Consider the following 16,272-nt stretch of genomic DNA (forward strand, 5'->3'; position numbering starts at 1 on the left):
AACTTTGTATATGAACACAGGGAGTCCATCTATATGTAAGAACTGAAAGAATTAGAGGCAAAGCTGCTTATTATTCACAATATGAGTGCCACCTTAGTCACGCCAGGGGCTTGTCACTGCAGACCACAAACTAACCGCAAACACACATTCAAAAACAAAATCTATATGCTCTGGATCCTTTCATATAGAAGGACTCTTTTATTTATGCCATTTTTTTTAACAATACACCACAAAACAAAAAGACAGATGTTTTGCTATTAATGTTCTGAGTAGAAAATGTAGTTTTGTTTACGATAACTTGCTCGAAACATGAGTACTTGTCGTATACTGAGGGGGATCTCAATAAAGCTCATTGCAGAGCCACAGTTATGATCAAAGCCAGACAGGCCATGTGTTCAGTAGTAAGCGTGGAAGGTGAACTGAAGCTAGTACAGGCATAAGCTTTTTCAGTGTTAGAGGAAGAACAAAAAAATTATGCACCAAATTTCTGCATATTCTGCCAGGAACCTATGCATGCATAAAAGTGAGTCTCTGTAATGCATGTAAGCAGACACTAGAAAGAATAGGGAAGAGTGAGAGAAAGAGGGACAGGGAACAGACAGGGAGGTGGCAAACAAGCAGTTATATGCCAGACAAAAGAGGACACAGAAGCGGGAAGTAAGTTGCTGAGTGAGAGCACCCAGTGCCGTGAAAACGTGGCAAAAAGCCCCATCCCATTACAATGTCATTTCAGCCCAGCACAGTCTTTAAGTAATAACACACAGTGGGGTGTGTTATTATCACCCCTAACCCCGCTGCCCCCAATCCGTCACGCAGTCCTCAGGGCAGGTACTTCAACTGTCAGCGACTGTCCACGCGGACTCCATCCACTCCTGCAGCTTTAGCCTGCGCTGCTGCACACGCTTCCATATCCTTGCCTGTCTTTATTAAAAAAAGGGGCCCATACAGCCAAGAGCAACAAAATCAATGACCAATCCATAAACATCAACTTCTTTTATTGTTGTTTCTTTCTGTCTCTCCCTCCCTCTTTCAGATGTAAAAGCAACACAATCAGACACAGTCAAAGTTTATCCCATCACAAAATACAGAAGCACAGTGGGACTCCAGCAGTGGTATAACACAAACAATTCTCAGGCCTATTTTCTGACACCTGCTGAGAGGAAGGGCACCTTGTGAGATGGGTCAAACTAGATGCGAGGAAAAAGTAATTTACAGTTAAAGTTGTCATTCTTTTTGTATATGTGCTACAAGTTGTTTTCTAGGTGAATATTTGATCTCAGACTGAAAAATGGGAGAAAGCCAAACAAAAACAAAGGCTGATCGGAACCAAATGACTAGACTTGTAAAATGACATAGTAAATAGATTTTTCAAAATACTCAAACCCTTTTTGTCTGCATAAATGAATAGATGTATTTGTGCTAAATTGTCTATTATACACCAAATGTAGCGCTTATTACTTCATTTAAGTTCAAATCTTTAGCTCACAAGGCATGTAAGCTCGCCATGACAAGCATTGCATTTGTACAACCTCGAGCACTAACTTTGACTTTCGATCAAGGGGAATCTGAGTATAGAAAAATAAAAGCAGAGCGATAATTAGAAAAACTACTACTTCACTTATTTTTTTTTTATTTTACTTATTGAAAATGTGTCGCTCGCGGTATAGCCCAACAGAGAACATATACGGAGGTTGTGTTTGAGTCGCGTTTATTTCAGGACCTGGACAGCTCCTCAACAACTTTAGAGCGCGTCCCATTTCCCTCTTCAGCTGTAGACTATATGCCGCATTGCTATTGTTTCTGATCTAATATATCAACTTCTGTGGGAAAATCGCGAGTATTTCAAATTCTCTTCCTGTTCGCACAGACTTCGGCTTACAGTAGGGTTGTGTTAGAAGTGATGGAAGAGTGTATTGGGAGAGAATAGTAGCATTGCAGCTGCGCTGAGCTGTGAAATTCGCCGAACAATTGGGATCACTGTTCGTCTTCCTCTCGCCTTTCCCCTCAATTAGCATAGTCCGTTGTGGTTGATTGACTACCATAGCCGGGCCGGGTAAGTGCTTTTGTCCTCTAATCACATGAGGACAGCAGGGGTGACAGGACACAGGTGAGGCCAAGACTGGAATAGATTTATAGCATATTTATAAGGCTAAGCATGGGAACTGAAACATGCCTATATCTCAGAGACCTTTGCTATTTGTATAATTCAGGAATCAAAGCCAACATAGTCTTGATCTATAGACTGCCACAATATGGTTACTTCCCAGTCCTAAACCCCACGCAAAACGACTTAACGGGACAATCCAGGGCACGGGAGAAACTGATTGTGAATGGATGTTTGCGCCCCGCTGATCTCAATTAGCCCTTGTTGACTCTGCGGAGGATTAAATTAGCCGCATAAAGTAAGACTGAGCCCTCACTCAAACTGAGGAAATGTTGGCAGAACACTTTCTGTGGTACGTTGATGTCCAGTGAATGAAAGATGATGCACTCGAAAATATTTTATATTTATAAAATAAATAATTATTTGGCTAAACTTGATTTGTGAAAATGTTTTTGACATAAAATGTCCATGTAAAGTCAACTTGAATACTTTGAGTAGCCGCAACCAAATTGGAATGAGAAAACCCAATAAAATTAAGAACTTAGACGAATTTCTTTCTACTAACTGCTTGCTAACAACCACGCACGTTAGCATGCTAAATGTTGGCAGAAAGCTCAAGACGAACACTGACATTTGTACAGCAATTTCTCTTTATGTAGCATAACTTAATTCAATGCATTTCTCCTAAAACTAAACAAGCTCCTCTCCTCACCTCAATGCTAAAACTTCAAGCCTCATTTTTTTTCATATTTCCCCAAAACCAACAAACAAATTAATAAAACAGTTAACAGTCAATGAAACAATTAATTAAAAAATGTAGGCTACTCTTTCCATTCAGGTCCATGCTAATCATACTGGGAACTAAAAATGCTAACACAAATTAACACAAAAGTGAACCTATATTTTACGAACTTAAGTAGATTCAACGAAAAAAAAAAAAAAAAAAAAAACTTGTTACGAAATGTTAATTAGGCCTAAGTAAGTTATGTAAAGTAAACTGAACATTCATGGACTATAGGCCTATTTAGACTAAAGTCCAAAAGAGAACTGACATTGGGCCTAAATTATACACCAACAACATTAACAAGTGTCATGTCGTCCTACCACAGGGCGAAACGGAGTAAAAACGACGAGTTATTAAAGTTCTGAGAGGCAACAGGACGCTGTGGAAATACTGTGGGCAGATGCGTCGCCGCGCCCTGATTATTATTCCCGCCTGTCGCTTTGCTGTAATGAGCGCGCGACCGACTGTTGGCGCGCTGATTACCGGTCCTTGGGGATCCTGTGTTTTTCCTGAGTAATTGATAGTTAGACTCCGCTCTAATTAAATACGCTGTCTGCTTCATTGATGTAGATTTTTCGCACCAGGGAGAATGAATTGGGCACAGTGAGGCAGAGCAGGCCTTTACGTTTTATGAATCGTTGTTAACCCTGAACCCCAATCGTGAGACACCGGACAATTCAAAATGCATATGGCAAAATAAACACAAAATATGCTTCGGATGCACAGCCATTTTAGTTCACTGTCCTGAGAAGGCTGAGCATCATTTTAATAGGCCTTCGGAAAGTTTCTCCTCTCTTTTCGCTCACAAGGGAGAGGACATTTAAGGTGTTCTTTTCCCACCAAATCCCTGGCCGCTTCCTGGGACGCTTTGCTTTTTGTGTGGTCTCCCGGCTTGTCTTGCTCTGTCACTATAACTCTGAAGGGTTGCCCCGGTTTCCCGCACACCTGCGTGGCTGCCCGGTCCCTTCAGGAATTCGCTGGGGCTTGTAATCAGCTTTGTGGAGCCATTGAGTGCACGGCTCAGTGAAACTTCCCAACCTCACAGCGCGCTGGACCGCTGAATGGGAGTCACAGCGTGGGGCGCCTCTCCAAGCAGCGGGCCTGCCAAATTCCAGCAGAGTCTCTCACAATCATCCTTACACAGACCTCTCTGCCGAACACGAGGGCGAGAGAAAGAGAGAGAGAGGAGAGAGAGAGAAAGACAAAACAGACAGTTAAGGTACGAAAGGGTAGTTTATTAAACAAGCAGTTTGCTTCATAAGCGCCTTGAAAAATTCATATAGCCTTGCATTGGTCAGCTAGCATTTTTTTTTTTTTTTTTTTTTAGATAAAGCAGTCTAGACTTTTTGAACAGCAGTCGTTTTATAATGGTAATTGGATTCTCAGTGATGCACAACAACATGAGAAAATCTGTGAAAAGCAATCCCATGGGTGCATCACTAAATTAGTCCACTGAATTAGCCTACTGTTTGCTCTTCCGAGCAATAATGACGCAATTCAGACAAAAATCGTAGTGAAACTTAAGGGGCTGATTTACATGCCCGGGCCCCTGGTCGGTGTCTGCCGCGGTTAAAAGAGACTGCTGGTCACGGTGTGGAACAAATAATTTATAATTAGCTGAAAGAAAGCAACATTTCGCTAAATAAAAGTTTGAACAAAGTTGCTTTTTCGTGGCGTTGTGCATACATGCTTAAATTACTGCTTCGGAATCGCAGACTGCAGAAATTACGGCGCAGCATCTCGCCTCTTGGAAGGGCGCAGGATTAAGAGGCAGCAAGATTGTTAAACATGTCAACGTGTAATTGCACGATAAGGCCCTCGCGAGGAATTTATTGGCCCAGTTGCTATTTCTATTCCTCCCTAATCTCGTTCAGCACATTCGTTCCGTGCAATCTGTCTCCGTAATCTTCTGTGACAGAGCAGCGACCAATAGCAGCGTACCGGGTTTTTTGGAGAAGGGAGAAAATATGCAGAGGCGTGATAAAGTGATGCTAATTATCCCCATTTAGGACAGCGAGTGCAAGAGATCGGGAGTTTTCATACGAGCCAGCAGTGTTGATGGCTTCCCAGCACAGAATATATCGGTGGCTACAAGATAAGGGTATCGCACGTTGAGACGATTTATTGGTTCGAGTCCACCGCCACCCCTCCCACCTCGAACTCCATCCCATCCTTTTCACCCATCCCACCTCGCGTGCCTTCCCCTCCTTTGGCGGGGTAGTAAATTATTTTGGTTAAATTTACCAGAACGCTTCTCTTTAACCTGGCAAGTGCCGTGACTTGGTTCTCCGCCTCTCTATTTTCGGCGCTAATCCGTGTAGTTTTTCATCTGCAGATAAATACAAAGTGGACATTCTCATGTAGAAGTGGAGGGGAAAGGAAAGTGTGTGTTCAGAATAATTGACAGTTTAATGTAAGGTCTGTTTTCATGAAAGAAACGTGACAAATAAAACATACAAAAATGACTGCATTAAGTGTAAAAGAAGAACGGCTAATTCAGTGGGCTGTTAAAAAATATATATGCTGCAATCGAGATCGTTCAAGTTATGATGTATATTGCAGTTATAGCACTCCTGATTCTGTTCTGCTTCGTTTTTTTTTTTTTTCGTTTTTTTCAAGTGCGTGAAGTGGCACTTGCAGACTTCAAGGCCTCACGTGCGCATCCAAACAAGAAAAGGGACGTCTGGAGCCGTAGTGTGTTGCGGCTTTGCGCTTCTGACACTTGTTGCTAAACTAGCCCCAGGGAGACAGAAGGTAATTGTAATAACCTTTGACTTTCTGTCCCAGAGGTCAGCGTCTCTGCTGGCTGATCCAGGTTACTGTTAAACATCCTTTTGCCCGTGCTTATGTTCAGCCATGAAGGTCTTAAAATAATAACTTAATTATTCACAGCGACTCAAGAATAAATAAACACCACCAGTAAATAACACACGAAATGAAAAGGTTCACACACTTTTCATATAATAAGAGACTACAGTGGTACTGCAGTACAAACGTGTTTTGATTAATCGGTGGGCCTACTCAAACGCATATGTGAATTGAAATCTACTTTAAAAAAGTGAAACACGAGCTCTTCATTATCCAAAATATTATAAACATCTCGAGTGAAAAGCTTTTTACATAGATTATGTTTTTAAACACGCAGATGTACTGTTTAACAGGTGAATTCGTTTTCAAATGAAGGGTTTTTACCCAACAAAATCTACCCATACAACTCCAATGATTAAAACAAATAAGGTTTGAAATACAGGTAAAAGCATAAAACTTAAACTGCAAATATTATTGAGATATTGAGATATTATTGAGACGAAATGACAAAGTTAATGCATTTCAGTGCATGAAATGTGACGCAAGTTGTCAAACCAACCCTAACCTACATGATACACGTATAATGATAGTTTGCTTCATGCTTCGAGTACTCAAAATTATACACCTTAGGTACCAATCAAAGTCTACAATGGAAGAAGCAATGGTGAACTGGGTACACAGCTACAGCCTAATTATATAAGTAAACAAACAATTCAAATTATGAATAAACATATTTTTGAAGTACATTTAGTAAAGGATATTCTGATAGGTTAAACTTCTGCAAGGCGACTTTAACAACATTCAAGAAAGTTATAATATTTGCATTAATGCAATAAAATATTTATTATTTTCTTCATTTTTTTAAACTCATATTTATGTTTTTAAAATTATCCTTCATATATTATTAATTTAGTTTACCGAATCAGACGGCTTATTATAAAGGCACTTGAATAAAATGATGAATGACTCTCAAATTAAAAACTAATGACAAAAGTATGACACACGTTTAAAATACACATTAAAGGTCTACAGGCCTTTGTAAAATTATTTTTCCACCAAAGGTTCTGATGCATATTTATTGTAAACAAAAATATTCAAGTTCCTATGACGGGTAAGATCAAGTGTGACCTATTTAGAAAATACGTTTTCCCCGTTTTTGATGCTTTCAAAGATCTCATTAGCAGCTTGTAAAATACAAATTAAAAATAAAGGTCTTAAAGCAAAATAAAGTTTTAATACCTGCCGATTAATATTTTGTCTTCAATCAACGAAGAGAAAGTGTCCACTAGATAGTGTGGTAAATCAAACACATGTTAAATGACAGTCTGGTAGGTAACAAAACTAACACCAATTTAAAGCAGAGTAACTTTTTCTCCAATTTTATTTAGACCATGAATCAACGCAAGGTTAAGATTTGAACTGGCAGGAATGCATGTCATAAATTATGTACAGCAGCAGTGACGTGCCAGTCTTTTGAAATATTAAAACTTATTCACAATTTACAAGAAATATTACAACATAAATCTGGTACATTAATTCACGTATACAAACGTTTTGGTAAATGTAATAAGCAGGAAACTCTTTATGGGCTCTCAAAAACATTTCATTGTGTTATTCACGCTAGACTTTTGTTATTATCAACTCAAAAGTCAATTTGCACAGAAACTTAAATATTTAAAGAATAACAGTGTGTCGCATATTTCTTGGCGAGGCCAGAAACGCAGTCAGAATCCTTTTTAAAGACGTCATATTTCAACAATGTTTCACTGAAAGTGATCCATTTCATTAGATCTCAGTTTCTCTCCGAACTGCAATCGAAACAATATTTACCTTTAATTTACAAGAACATCATAAAACATTCTGTACAAAAGTAGTTTAATGACAATCTAAAAAAAGAGGTAAATATTTTTGGTGGAGTGTTACCCATCACTTTCCATCAGCTGTTTCAAATATGCGTCAATGGGACAGTTCCGTTTACTCCGGCAGTTGTGCTCTGATAGTGCTGCGGTAAGGCATGCAGTCTGCTCTGCACAGACGGATCCCCGGACTCCCCGGTCGGTAAATACATGCTTATCATCTCTCTCAAGTCTCCGGGGCAGGGGCCTCGGGAGTGTGTGGTAACCGGAGGGCTTATATTGGGTTCGGACTTGACGAGCGAGCTCAGCGTGCCGATGGCCGCAGAAGTGGCGACGCTGGAATTTTGATGCTGCGTGTATGATATCCCACCGTAGCCGGACGGAGAAGCGCTCATGTAGCTCTGGGAGTTCGAGATGGGGCTGTACTGAAGAGCAGTCATATCGTAGCGGTGCATGGGCTGAGGGTTGTGCGGGTGATGGTGATGAGCGTGGTGATGGTGAGACCCACTACCTGGGTGCTGGCTGTAAGCGAGCTGAGCTTCCTGCATCATCGCAGCCGCTGCCGCCGCGGCGGCCACCTGGCCGGAGTAAGTGCCGTTCGCCCAGCCGTTCATGTGCGCGTAGCCAGCGCTGGCCGAGCCTCCGTGACCCCCAGGACTCTCCAACCTCTGGCCGACCCCTCCAGGACTCATTCCGACCCCGCCACCCGCACCGCCGAGCAAGCCGCCAGCCAACGAGTACTTGTCCTTTTTAAGCAGGGTCTTGGTTTTGCGCCTCGGTCTGTATTTGTAATCCGGATGCTCTTTCATGTGCATGGCTCGCAACCGCTTCGCCTCGTCAATAAAGGGCCGCTTTTCAGCCTCTGACATCACTTTCCACTCAGCACCGAGTCTTTTGCTAATTTCAGAGTTGTGCATTTTGGGGTTCTCCTGAGCCATTTTTCGGCGCTGGCCCCGGGACCAGACCATAAAAGCGTTCATGGGTCTTTTTACGCGGTCTTGGTTGGCTTTGCTCCCCGAATTTGGACCCGTTTGCCCTGGATTCGTGTTGGTTTGGGGTCCAGGGGAATGAAGGTCCGTCTCCATCATCATGCTATACATTCAAGTGGCTTAAAAGTTCTCAGCTAGCAGAGAAAAAGCATGAACTTTCGGCGCTCTGTAGTCCGCTTGAAGCAGGTGCTTCACGAGCCAGTGGAGCTCCGGTGAAATGTGGAATTCAGCTTATTCCCAACCGTTTGCTGTTAGTTTCAGGGTCTCTTTTTGCTCCTGTAGCCTGTTTAGTGTCGCCTCCGACTGCCGTTTCACATCCACATTAATTGAACGTGCATTTGAGTTACTTTTCCTAGTGGAGTTGAAGAGTTAGTTAAAGCGGCGGCCATATGATGCGTTTTGACAGCGATTAAAATGAGCGAGCGGCCAATGGCGTTCCAGCGAGGAGCGATTTGCATGGAGTTCGGTGGAGTGACGTAGACAGCGAGGAAAGAACTAGTAGGCGGGGTGCGCGAAGGGTCAGCACCGCCCCCTCTAAAGTAGAGTAAATACTGAGGTAGCAGTTTGAGCCTCTTCAATGGTTGCAATAAATGAACAAGAGGACAAATGGTAGATTTTATCCATTTAGATGACATTACAAGATACGATCTAATTCTTTATAATAACTGTAATAGCTGCTATGCTTCCTCCTGACGTCTTGCCAAATCTTTGTGTGTAAAAAAAAAACGTCTAGGGTAGCCAACCACTTGTAAGCTATGTTGCTGGATATCTGTGATTATAAAACTGTAAAAGGGAAGAAGGAAAAAAAACGGTCGAAATGAATGTATCAGTTTGTTGTCTAAAATAGGCTTAAAAACGTCAAATGAGACCCTCATTTCACATTGCGTTCAATTCCATCTTTTCAGCCAAAGATAATCAACACATACAATTCACTTCATATTTAGTTATTCTTTGACATAAACAAAATAAAAAAACACAATATTTTAAGAGGTAAACAATTTTAAATCGAGGATACTGCCGTCTGGTGGTGCACTGCTAAGATTTTGTTGCGCGTAAAATTGGTATGGAAAACTCAGAAATTCTAAAGTTATCTCAAAATAAAAAGGCTATATAAGGCAAACAAGGAGGCGTTGTCTGAATGAAAATTAGACTGCTAATTTTATTTACCTAATGCAAGGATAATTGTACAAAATGTGATCCAATTGCACGACCGATTGAGAAAAATGTTGAGACAAATATACCTGCCCTGGAACGCCATCCAGTTTGAGGACACACAAGACATATCATTTCAATGTATATTCTTTAGGGATGTTTTATATTTTTGAATATATAACAAGAAACAAAAGATAGTCAGGGCACTTCATTGCCCCTATAAAATATATATTATTTTTCATTTATTTAATGGTGGTCTCCAGTCTCTAGCTACTCATTTTATGTTTATAACATAATTAGTTTTTTCCTTTTTTTTTTTTTTTTCATTTAATTCTTCATTTTTTCCCCCGTTTTTATTAGGTTTGTATTAGAATTACAAGATTTTATTAAGTCATGTTACTACACACTAATAAATATGAAAGGTTTCAGAAAGGAATTGTTTTTTATTTATAATATTTGTTTTGTTTCAAATATGCCAACACCAAAGCAAGCACCACCAACATGAACAATAATACAATAATTATATAATGCAGTACTACACATTATTAGAAATTATAGTAGTTATTTGATTGTTTTTCATTTAAACTGAAAATGAATATGTGCCATAAGCTATCCAAATAAAAAGGCAATTTGAATTTATTTTAATTTTTTTCTCATTTTGTTAATGTTATGGTAACGATTAGGCAGATTAAACAACACCACATTTTTGTCATTTTATTTAATACATTTGAATATCATTCGGATTAGTAAACCACATTGTGACCCTGCTGAAACAGCGTTCACTGTCAGTTCTCATTCTGCTTCAGTGTCGCGCTCTTCACAGAGTCTTTGTTTTGCGCGCGCTGGGGGCAATAGGGCACTGTTAACGCACGTGCGAGAGCTGGGGTTACAGTTGTCCAAAACACACAATATTGTAGTAAAAATATTACAGAGATGTCCTTGGTAGTTAAAACAACAACAACAACAACAACTAAAGACTGAAAAGTTAAAATGAAGTGAGTTTAACAGGTATCTCACAAGTATGTTTTTAATCGTTCAGTTCATAAAACATTATTTTGTGACAATAGGGGAAGGGGATGGAACGGGGGACTGGAATATAACAGCCTACTTTATATAATTTATGATTCCAAAATATCAATAAGCAAAATGGGAATTGATTAATAAAATCAACCAATTTGATAAAATATAATAATTTAAATATTTGTAGCCCAAGTCTTCTCTTGACTATATGAGCTTTCACTGTGTGTGGAGCTGTTCATTACCATGAAAGTATTTCACTGCAAAATTAAAGCGTCCTAAACTTGTTTGTTGTTGTAGACTTGTTTAACCTAATTTGGTTGTTTAAGTCCTTTGTGTGACTCTTCTTTTGAACAGGTTGACTTAACAAGGGATGTGGTAAGACGATGGCTTAGACGCATGGAAATGATATCCTGTTAAACAGATGATTGTGACAATCTGTTGATCAATACTCTATCTAAAAGTTCATTTCGTATAATAGTCACAAGACCAAAGTTATTTTTTATTTATTTATTTTTTACAGGTAAAAATACGATACGTTTAATCAGCATATATACGCTGGCTTACATATTTTAAAATGAACATTTCATTTAGTTAGCCTACTAAATGTAAACTTTTACGTTTAAACTTTATTTAAATAATATTTAAATTTAAATGATTGGACAACTGAGCTGGTTTGCCGTTGCAGGTAGTCTTTTAAAGCTGCAAATGTAAAAAGAAAAAGAAAGGGGGGAAAAAAACTTAGAGGGCCAAACTGTCTGACTTCCCTCAAGAATTGTTCCTGCTTAATGTTGTAAACGCGAACGCGTGTTATAGTCTTTCGACAATTATTTCTAAGTCTTCCGATAAAATACGCGTTTGCCGACACTAGACCGACCGGTAGACTGAAAGAAGTCTCCGGTTTGTTCACAAGGGGAAAACTCGCGTTAAAATCTCTTATCCGACACACAGTAACGTTATACATCATGCGATCATGTAGCTCAGTATAACTGACGACAAATCACAGCTTTCCGTTTACAGGCTTTATGGCGCAGTTCGTGCGCACCGAACTTCATTTCTGCTAAGAATCAGTTATGCAGGCGACATCGATATAAAAATATCAAGTTTCTAGATGAGAACATCTCATTTACAATCAGTTAATATATTCAGATGTAAGACTTTTGCCAGAAGATAATACATATCAATCTAAATTTTGTTTTAAAGCTATATAAACTTACGTTCCACTGTCCCTCATTTGCAGTGATGTAAAATCGTCCTTACCGGTTCTATCGCTGTCCTAACCCAGCCAAAGCCACTCGCCAGACCGCCATCCTTGCTAAAAATCTACACTTAGTGTGCCAAGGCCAGCCATACCCAGCTCCCAGTCCCACCACTCACTACACACTGAGGAGAGAGACAAGAAAATGAAATTTATTATAGACTCTAAAGACAATTTCAAGTTATTGTTTCTCCCGGCGAAAGGGTTCCTTCTTACATAATAAAGCCCCTTTTGTGTGACGCGGAACAATACAAAACAAGTATTCTAATAAATAGCCACTTTTTTGTTCCCTCTCGAGGATGAATGGAATTGAGCAGTTGGGTTTGAAAGCAGCTGCTCGCGCATTCAGGAGAAGGGGGCGGAGCCCTGGCGCGAGGCGTCTCTCCTCCTTGGAAACGAACTTGAAGAACGGACCCGGCGGCAGCATCACCGAAAAAAACGGTCTGCAGCCTTCACTCCGACATCACCACAAAAGTCTGCCCCCATTGCCTCTGCTGCATGGCTCTGAAGAGCATTACGCTCAATAACTTTAATTAACCCGGTCGTTCTCACTCTTCCTAAACATGCGGTTCATCAAAATTTAAGGATATTCTTAAAAGACAGCACTTTAGTTACTCATTGCTGGCAATGAAAAAAAACAAGCTCACTCCTTGAGCAAAAATCATTTCTGCAAACTACGGTCAGTGATAATGAGAAAATATAGGTTTTACAAAAAATTATATTACCTCCAAGGCTGTGTTTTACAATGCTGTTCTGAAAAAGTTGCTGTCTTCATGATCCCGGTCTTTAAACTTTTTCAGGCCCCTTGGTGAATAGAGACAGAGCAGGGCCCCCTGTATAGTCTGGCCCATTGTGCCACACTGTATACAGCCAGACTTTTACATTTTAATTTTACTTTAGTTTTCTTGCAATAAAATTAATGGTTGACGTTAACTTAAAATCATATTATTTAATGTGTATTTTCATTATTTTACCAAACAAAATATCAAACAGTATTTAGCAAACAACACATTGATCCACGATGAAAACCTCTGTTCTTGTAGTGGAATAATGCAACATACACAAAAATAATTATTCCAATAAATATTGTTCAGTAATGCTACGGCCACAACTTTCACCATGTCAAAATAGGGTACATATTCAATAACTGTACGCCATAAGCCACAAACTTGTTTCTTACAGCTTTCTGATGCCATTCAAGGGTTTTGGGCAGCAGCAGCTTGCCACCACATGGTTCTGACAGGCTTTCATTGAGTGTGAAACTGTTGTCGTCGTTCAGAAGAACTCAAAGAGACACACATCAATGCCATCTGATGGCAAACATTTACATTGCCTTCGGTCTCCCGATGACCCGTGTTCCCTCAAAACTCATGGGCATCTTTTCAGTCACCCTCCGACCAGCAAAATTCAAAACTTTTCAATGCTCGTTCAGGTAGGGTAAAGTATGGGGAAAGAGTAACACATAACATATATGTGCATGCTGCATGTGCAAGATAACATTTAAATTGCTATTCCACAAACTCACTTAACCTGACTGCAAACATCAACTCACTACTCCAAAAACATGAAGGGTCTTGAGGGTCTTTCCATCAGCTGCAAATGTGTAATAGCATTCTTTCCAAGTAGGCGCTCTCTCAGCTCCAAGTTAAATGCTCTGTAGGGAGATTATCAACGATTGAAGGGAATATACTCCAGACAGTCTAGACTTTATCACATGCCTCATGATACCCAATGAAAAGAAAGCCTGTCACTTAAATAATACCTAAAGGCAACCACTGCAGCAATCTCTAGGAGAGTCAGTTTGATTCTGCACACTCAATCCAATTCATTTCTCCCTCCCTCATACATATTAAACATGGGAGGAACTTCAACACACAGACAGGAACTATGTATATTTACACAGATTTACCCAAACAACCAAAACAAAAGAGAATGAATTTATTGAATAGCATTACGCTCTAGCATATAATGAAGAGTGTTATGAAAAGTAATTACATGGCAACAGGCAACGATTAGGTTTATCCATGTCTAACTGCCCTTAATTTTATGCCGAAATGTGCATCGGAGCTCGGCGTTGGAGGAAAGCGCTATCCGGTGCCATAACGTGTGCAGTGTCTTCGCAGAATCATTAGCCCCAAACAGAGACTTGTTGAGCCCCATCAACAGCACGACTCTGAGCTCCATCACTGCACAGTTCATTAATCTCTCACCACGGCTTTTCTGGCTGCCAGTGGTTAAACACCCCTCTCTGAGTATAGCTCTCCTTCACTAGGATACCGCTGTGTTAATTTCCTCTCTCTATTAGCACAGCGCAGTTAATCAGGTTTCCTCTCCCCAGTGGTGGTATGAGCGGGAGAGCCGCGAGCAGGTGTCAAGCCTGTCTGTGTTGCTTACGGCGGCAATCTGTCTCCCAACTTCACCACTGCAGGATAATGGAGGACTCATATGCAGCTGATTCTGCCACTGCCATTGTGTCCAATCTGTTGCATTAAACACTTGGCACACGTAATTACAAATAATCCTGCCTTTTTTCCCCTCTGCCACAGCTCTTCCCAGGCTCCCTCGCTCTCCCGTGTAAACAAATACCGTAACCCTTTTCTAGCAGGCCTCATTAGTATTTGTCGATATCGCCGGGTGGAATTATTTGCTTGTTTTAGGCAATTACACTCTCATTACGAGGATTAGTTTGAGTGAAGTCATGTACGTTTGCCGATCATTTAGTTTAATCAAACGGTAACTCAATTCATCAAGTTTTATCAGTGTTAAATGAACTCTTAGGGCAAGCTCGACTGCGTGAATTATTTTACAAGGTTATGCTGAAGCCATTAGTTTACTGGGGAAAAAATAGTATTAAAAAAATGTTTTTAATTGCATTACATTTTTTGAACTTATCAAAAAGTCAGGGTGTCAAAAAGATTCAGGGACACAGCTAATGGTAAAAGTGAAATCATATTTGATGGCATAACTTCCACGGTCTGTTTACAGATTCATATGGTGGTGCCGAGAAAAGCGCCCTGTTGATTTATGCATCATTAGCATAAATGCAAAATATACTGAAAGGCGGAACACATTTCGGCATAACCCTTTGTACTGAGATGAAACAGCAGTCACAACACGGCTTTGAAGGCTCCTCATATCTCTGTCCAGAGCTGTCTGCTGCCTCGTATGTTTTAAGACACAAAAAAGAGAGAGAGATGAGGCCATGAGACCAAAAGGGAAGAAAAATTGTGGGGTCAAATCTAAAAGCGTGTTGGGGCTTTTAAGAGGTCCTCCTTTCCGCCATCAAATACATCAACTTCACCAGACTTGGTTGTGCTAACTTACCAAATCTCTCAAATTAAAGGCAAAATGTGGCAGAGAGGAGATGGATGTCCCAAATGAAAAAAAAAAAATGAAAAAAAGAAGACGACATTTCTCTGATACAGTTTGGACACTTGATAAGAAATGTTTTAATATTAAAACTTTTAAATGCACCACAAATAGTCAGTGTAAATGTTTACCTTTTGAATCACTTTTTGCTTGTTTTTAAATAAAAATATGATTTAATATTTTATTATTATTGTTGTTTGTTAATTTTGAGATTTAGGGCTTTTGGGCTTTTTATAAAGTGTTTTTTCATACTAGTGGAAAGAAAACATCCAAAATACACTTTTAAATGTTTAATCTATTTGTGTCTGTAGATTTCAATTACAATACATTATCTTTAAAGGCCGTTTTCTCAAAATTAGTTTTTTTTTTCTCCTGCACTGAGCTAGAAATCCATACTTAAGTAGCACTTACAGTACATGCACTTACAAAACATTACAGTTTTTAATTCTGAAGGTTTTTACAGAGGTGTTTGTTCATATATATTTGGTGAAATTTTATTTTTTTCTGCCTGTTGACAGTATTTTCTGATGTATGGAGTGATAAAAGGAGATATCCAAAATCCCCTTTGTAAAAACCTTTGACTTTAAAGCAGAACTAAGTAACTTTTTTACCTTCATAAATAGTTTTCTAAGTCCTTACGATGGTTAATTGACTTGTGGTGTGTTTGAGGCGTGCGCTAACCCCTTCTGGCACGTCTACGCCAGAAAACAGCACTTGCAAGTTGAGCTGCGCCGACCCGACACAATCTCGCCTCATGTTCGCGTTCACGCGAGAGTGACAAAATGCTTTACGGTAATTCAAAAACAATGTATATATTATGACTTTATAAGACAATTTCGAAAATTACCCACCTCCATCGAGATTTCTTGTATTGTATTTGCAAAACTACTGCGCTGGTGAGCGTTGTAGTCGTTGTAGTCCAGAGCTGCGCTTGG

At 39.8% G+C, this 16,272-nt stretch overlaps 1 protein-coding gene across 27 annotated transcripts in view; it reads right to left on the reverse strand.

The window, feature by feature from the left end:
- Positions 1-16,272, reverse strand: part of sox1a (SRY-box transcription factor 1a) — a 118,306-nt gene that overhangs the window by 20,371 nt on the left and 81,663 nt on the right. For 11 of the 27 annotated variants that reach the window (XR_007185381.1, XR_007185379.1, XR_007185378.1 and 8 more), the window contains one exon: positions 979-4,038. The exons of 10 other annotated variants lie outside the window; for them this stretch is intronic. Coding sequence is in view for 1 of the 17 variants with exons in the window: in XM_048194177.1 (XP_048050134.1) it covers positions 7,642-8,652 (1,011 nt within the window). In the remaining 16 variants the exon portion in view is untranslated. Of the gene's footprint in view, positions 1-978; positions 4,039-7,619; positions 11,880-11,927; positions 12,094-12,184; positions 15,439-16,272 lie in introns of those variants that run through there. 6 more of the 27 variants (XR_007185375.1, XR_007185369.1, XR_007185374.1 and 3 more) reach the window with 6 other exon arrangements.

The sequence above is a fragment of the Megalobrama amblycephala genome, linkage group LG6 (genome assembly GCF_018812025.1).
Source record: "Megalobrama amblycephala isolate DHTTF-2021 linkage group LG6, ASM1881202v1, whole genome shotgun sequence".
Taxonomy (NCBI): Eukaryota; Metazoa; Chordata; class Actinopteri; order Cypriniformes; family Xenocyprididae; genus Megalobrama; species Megalobrama amblycephala.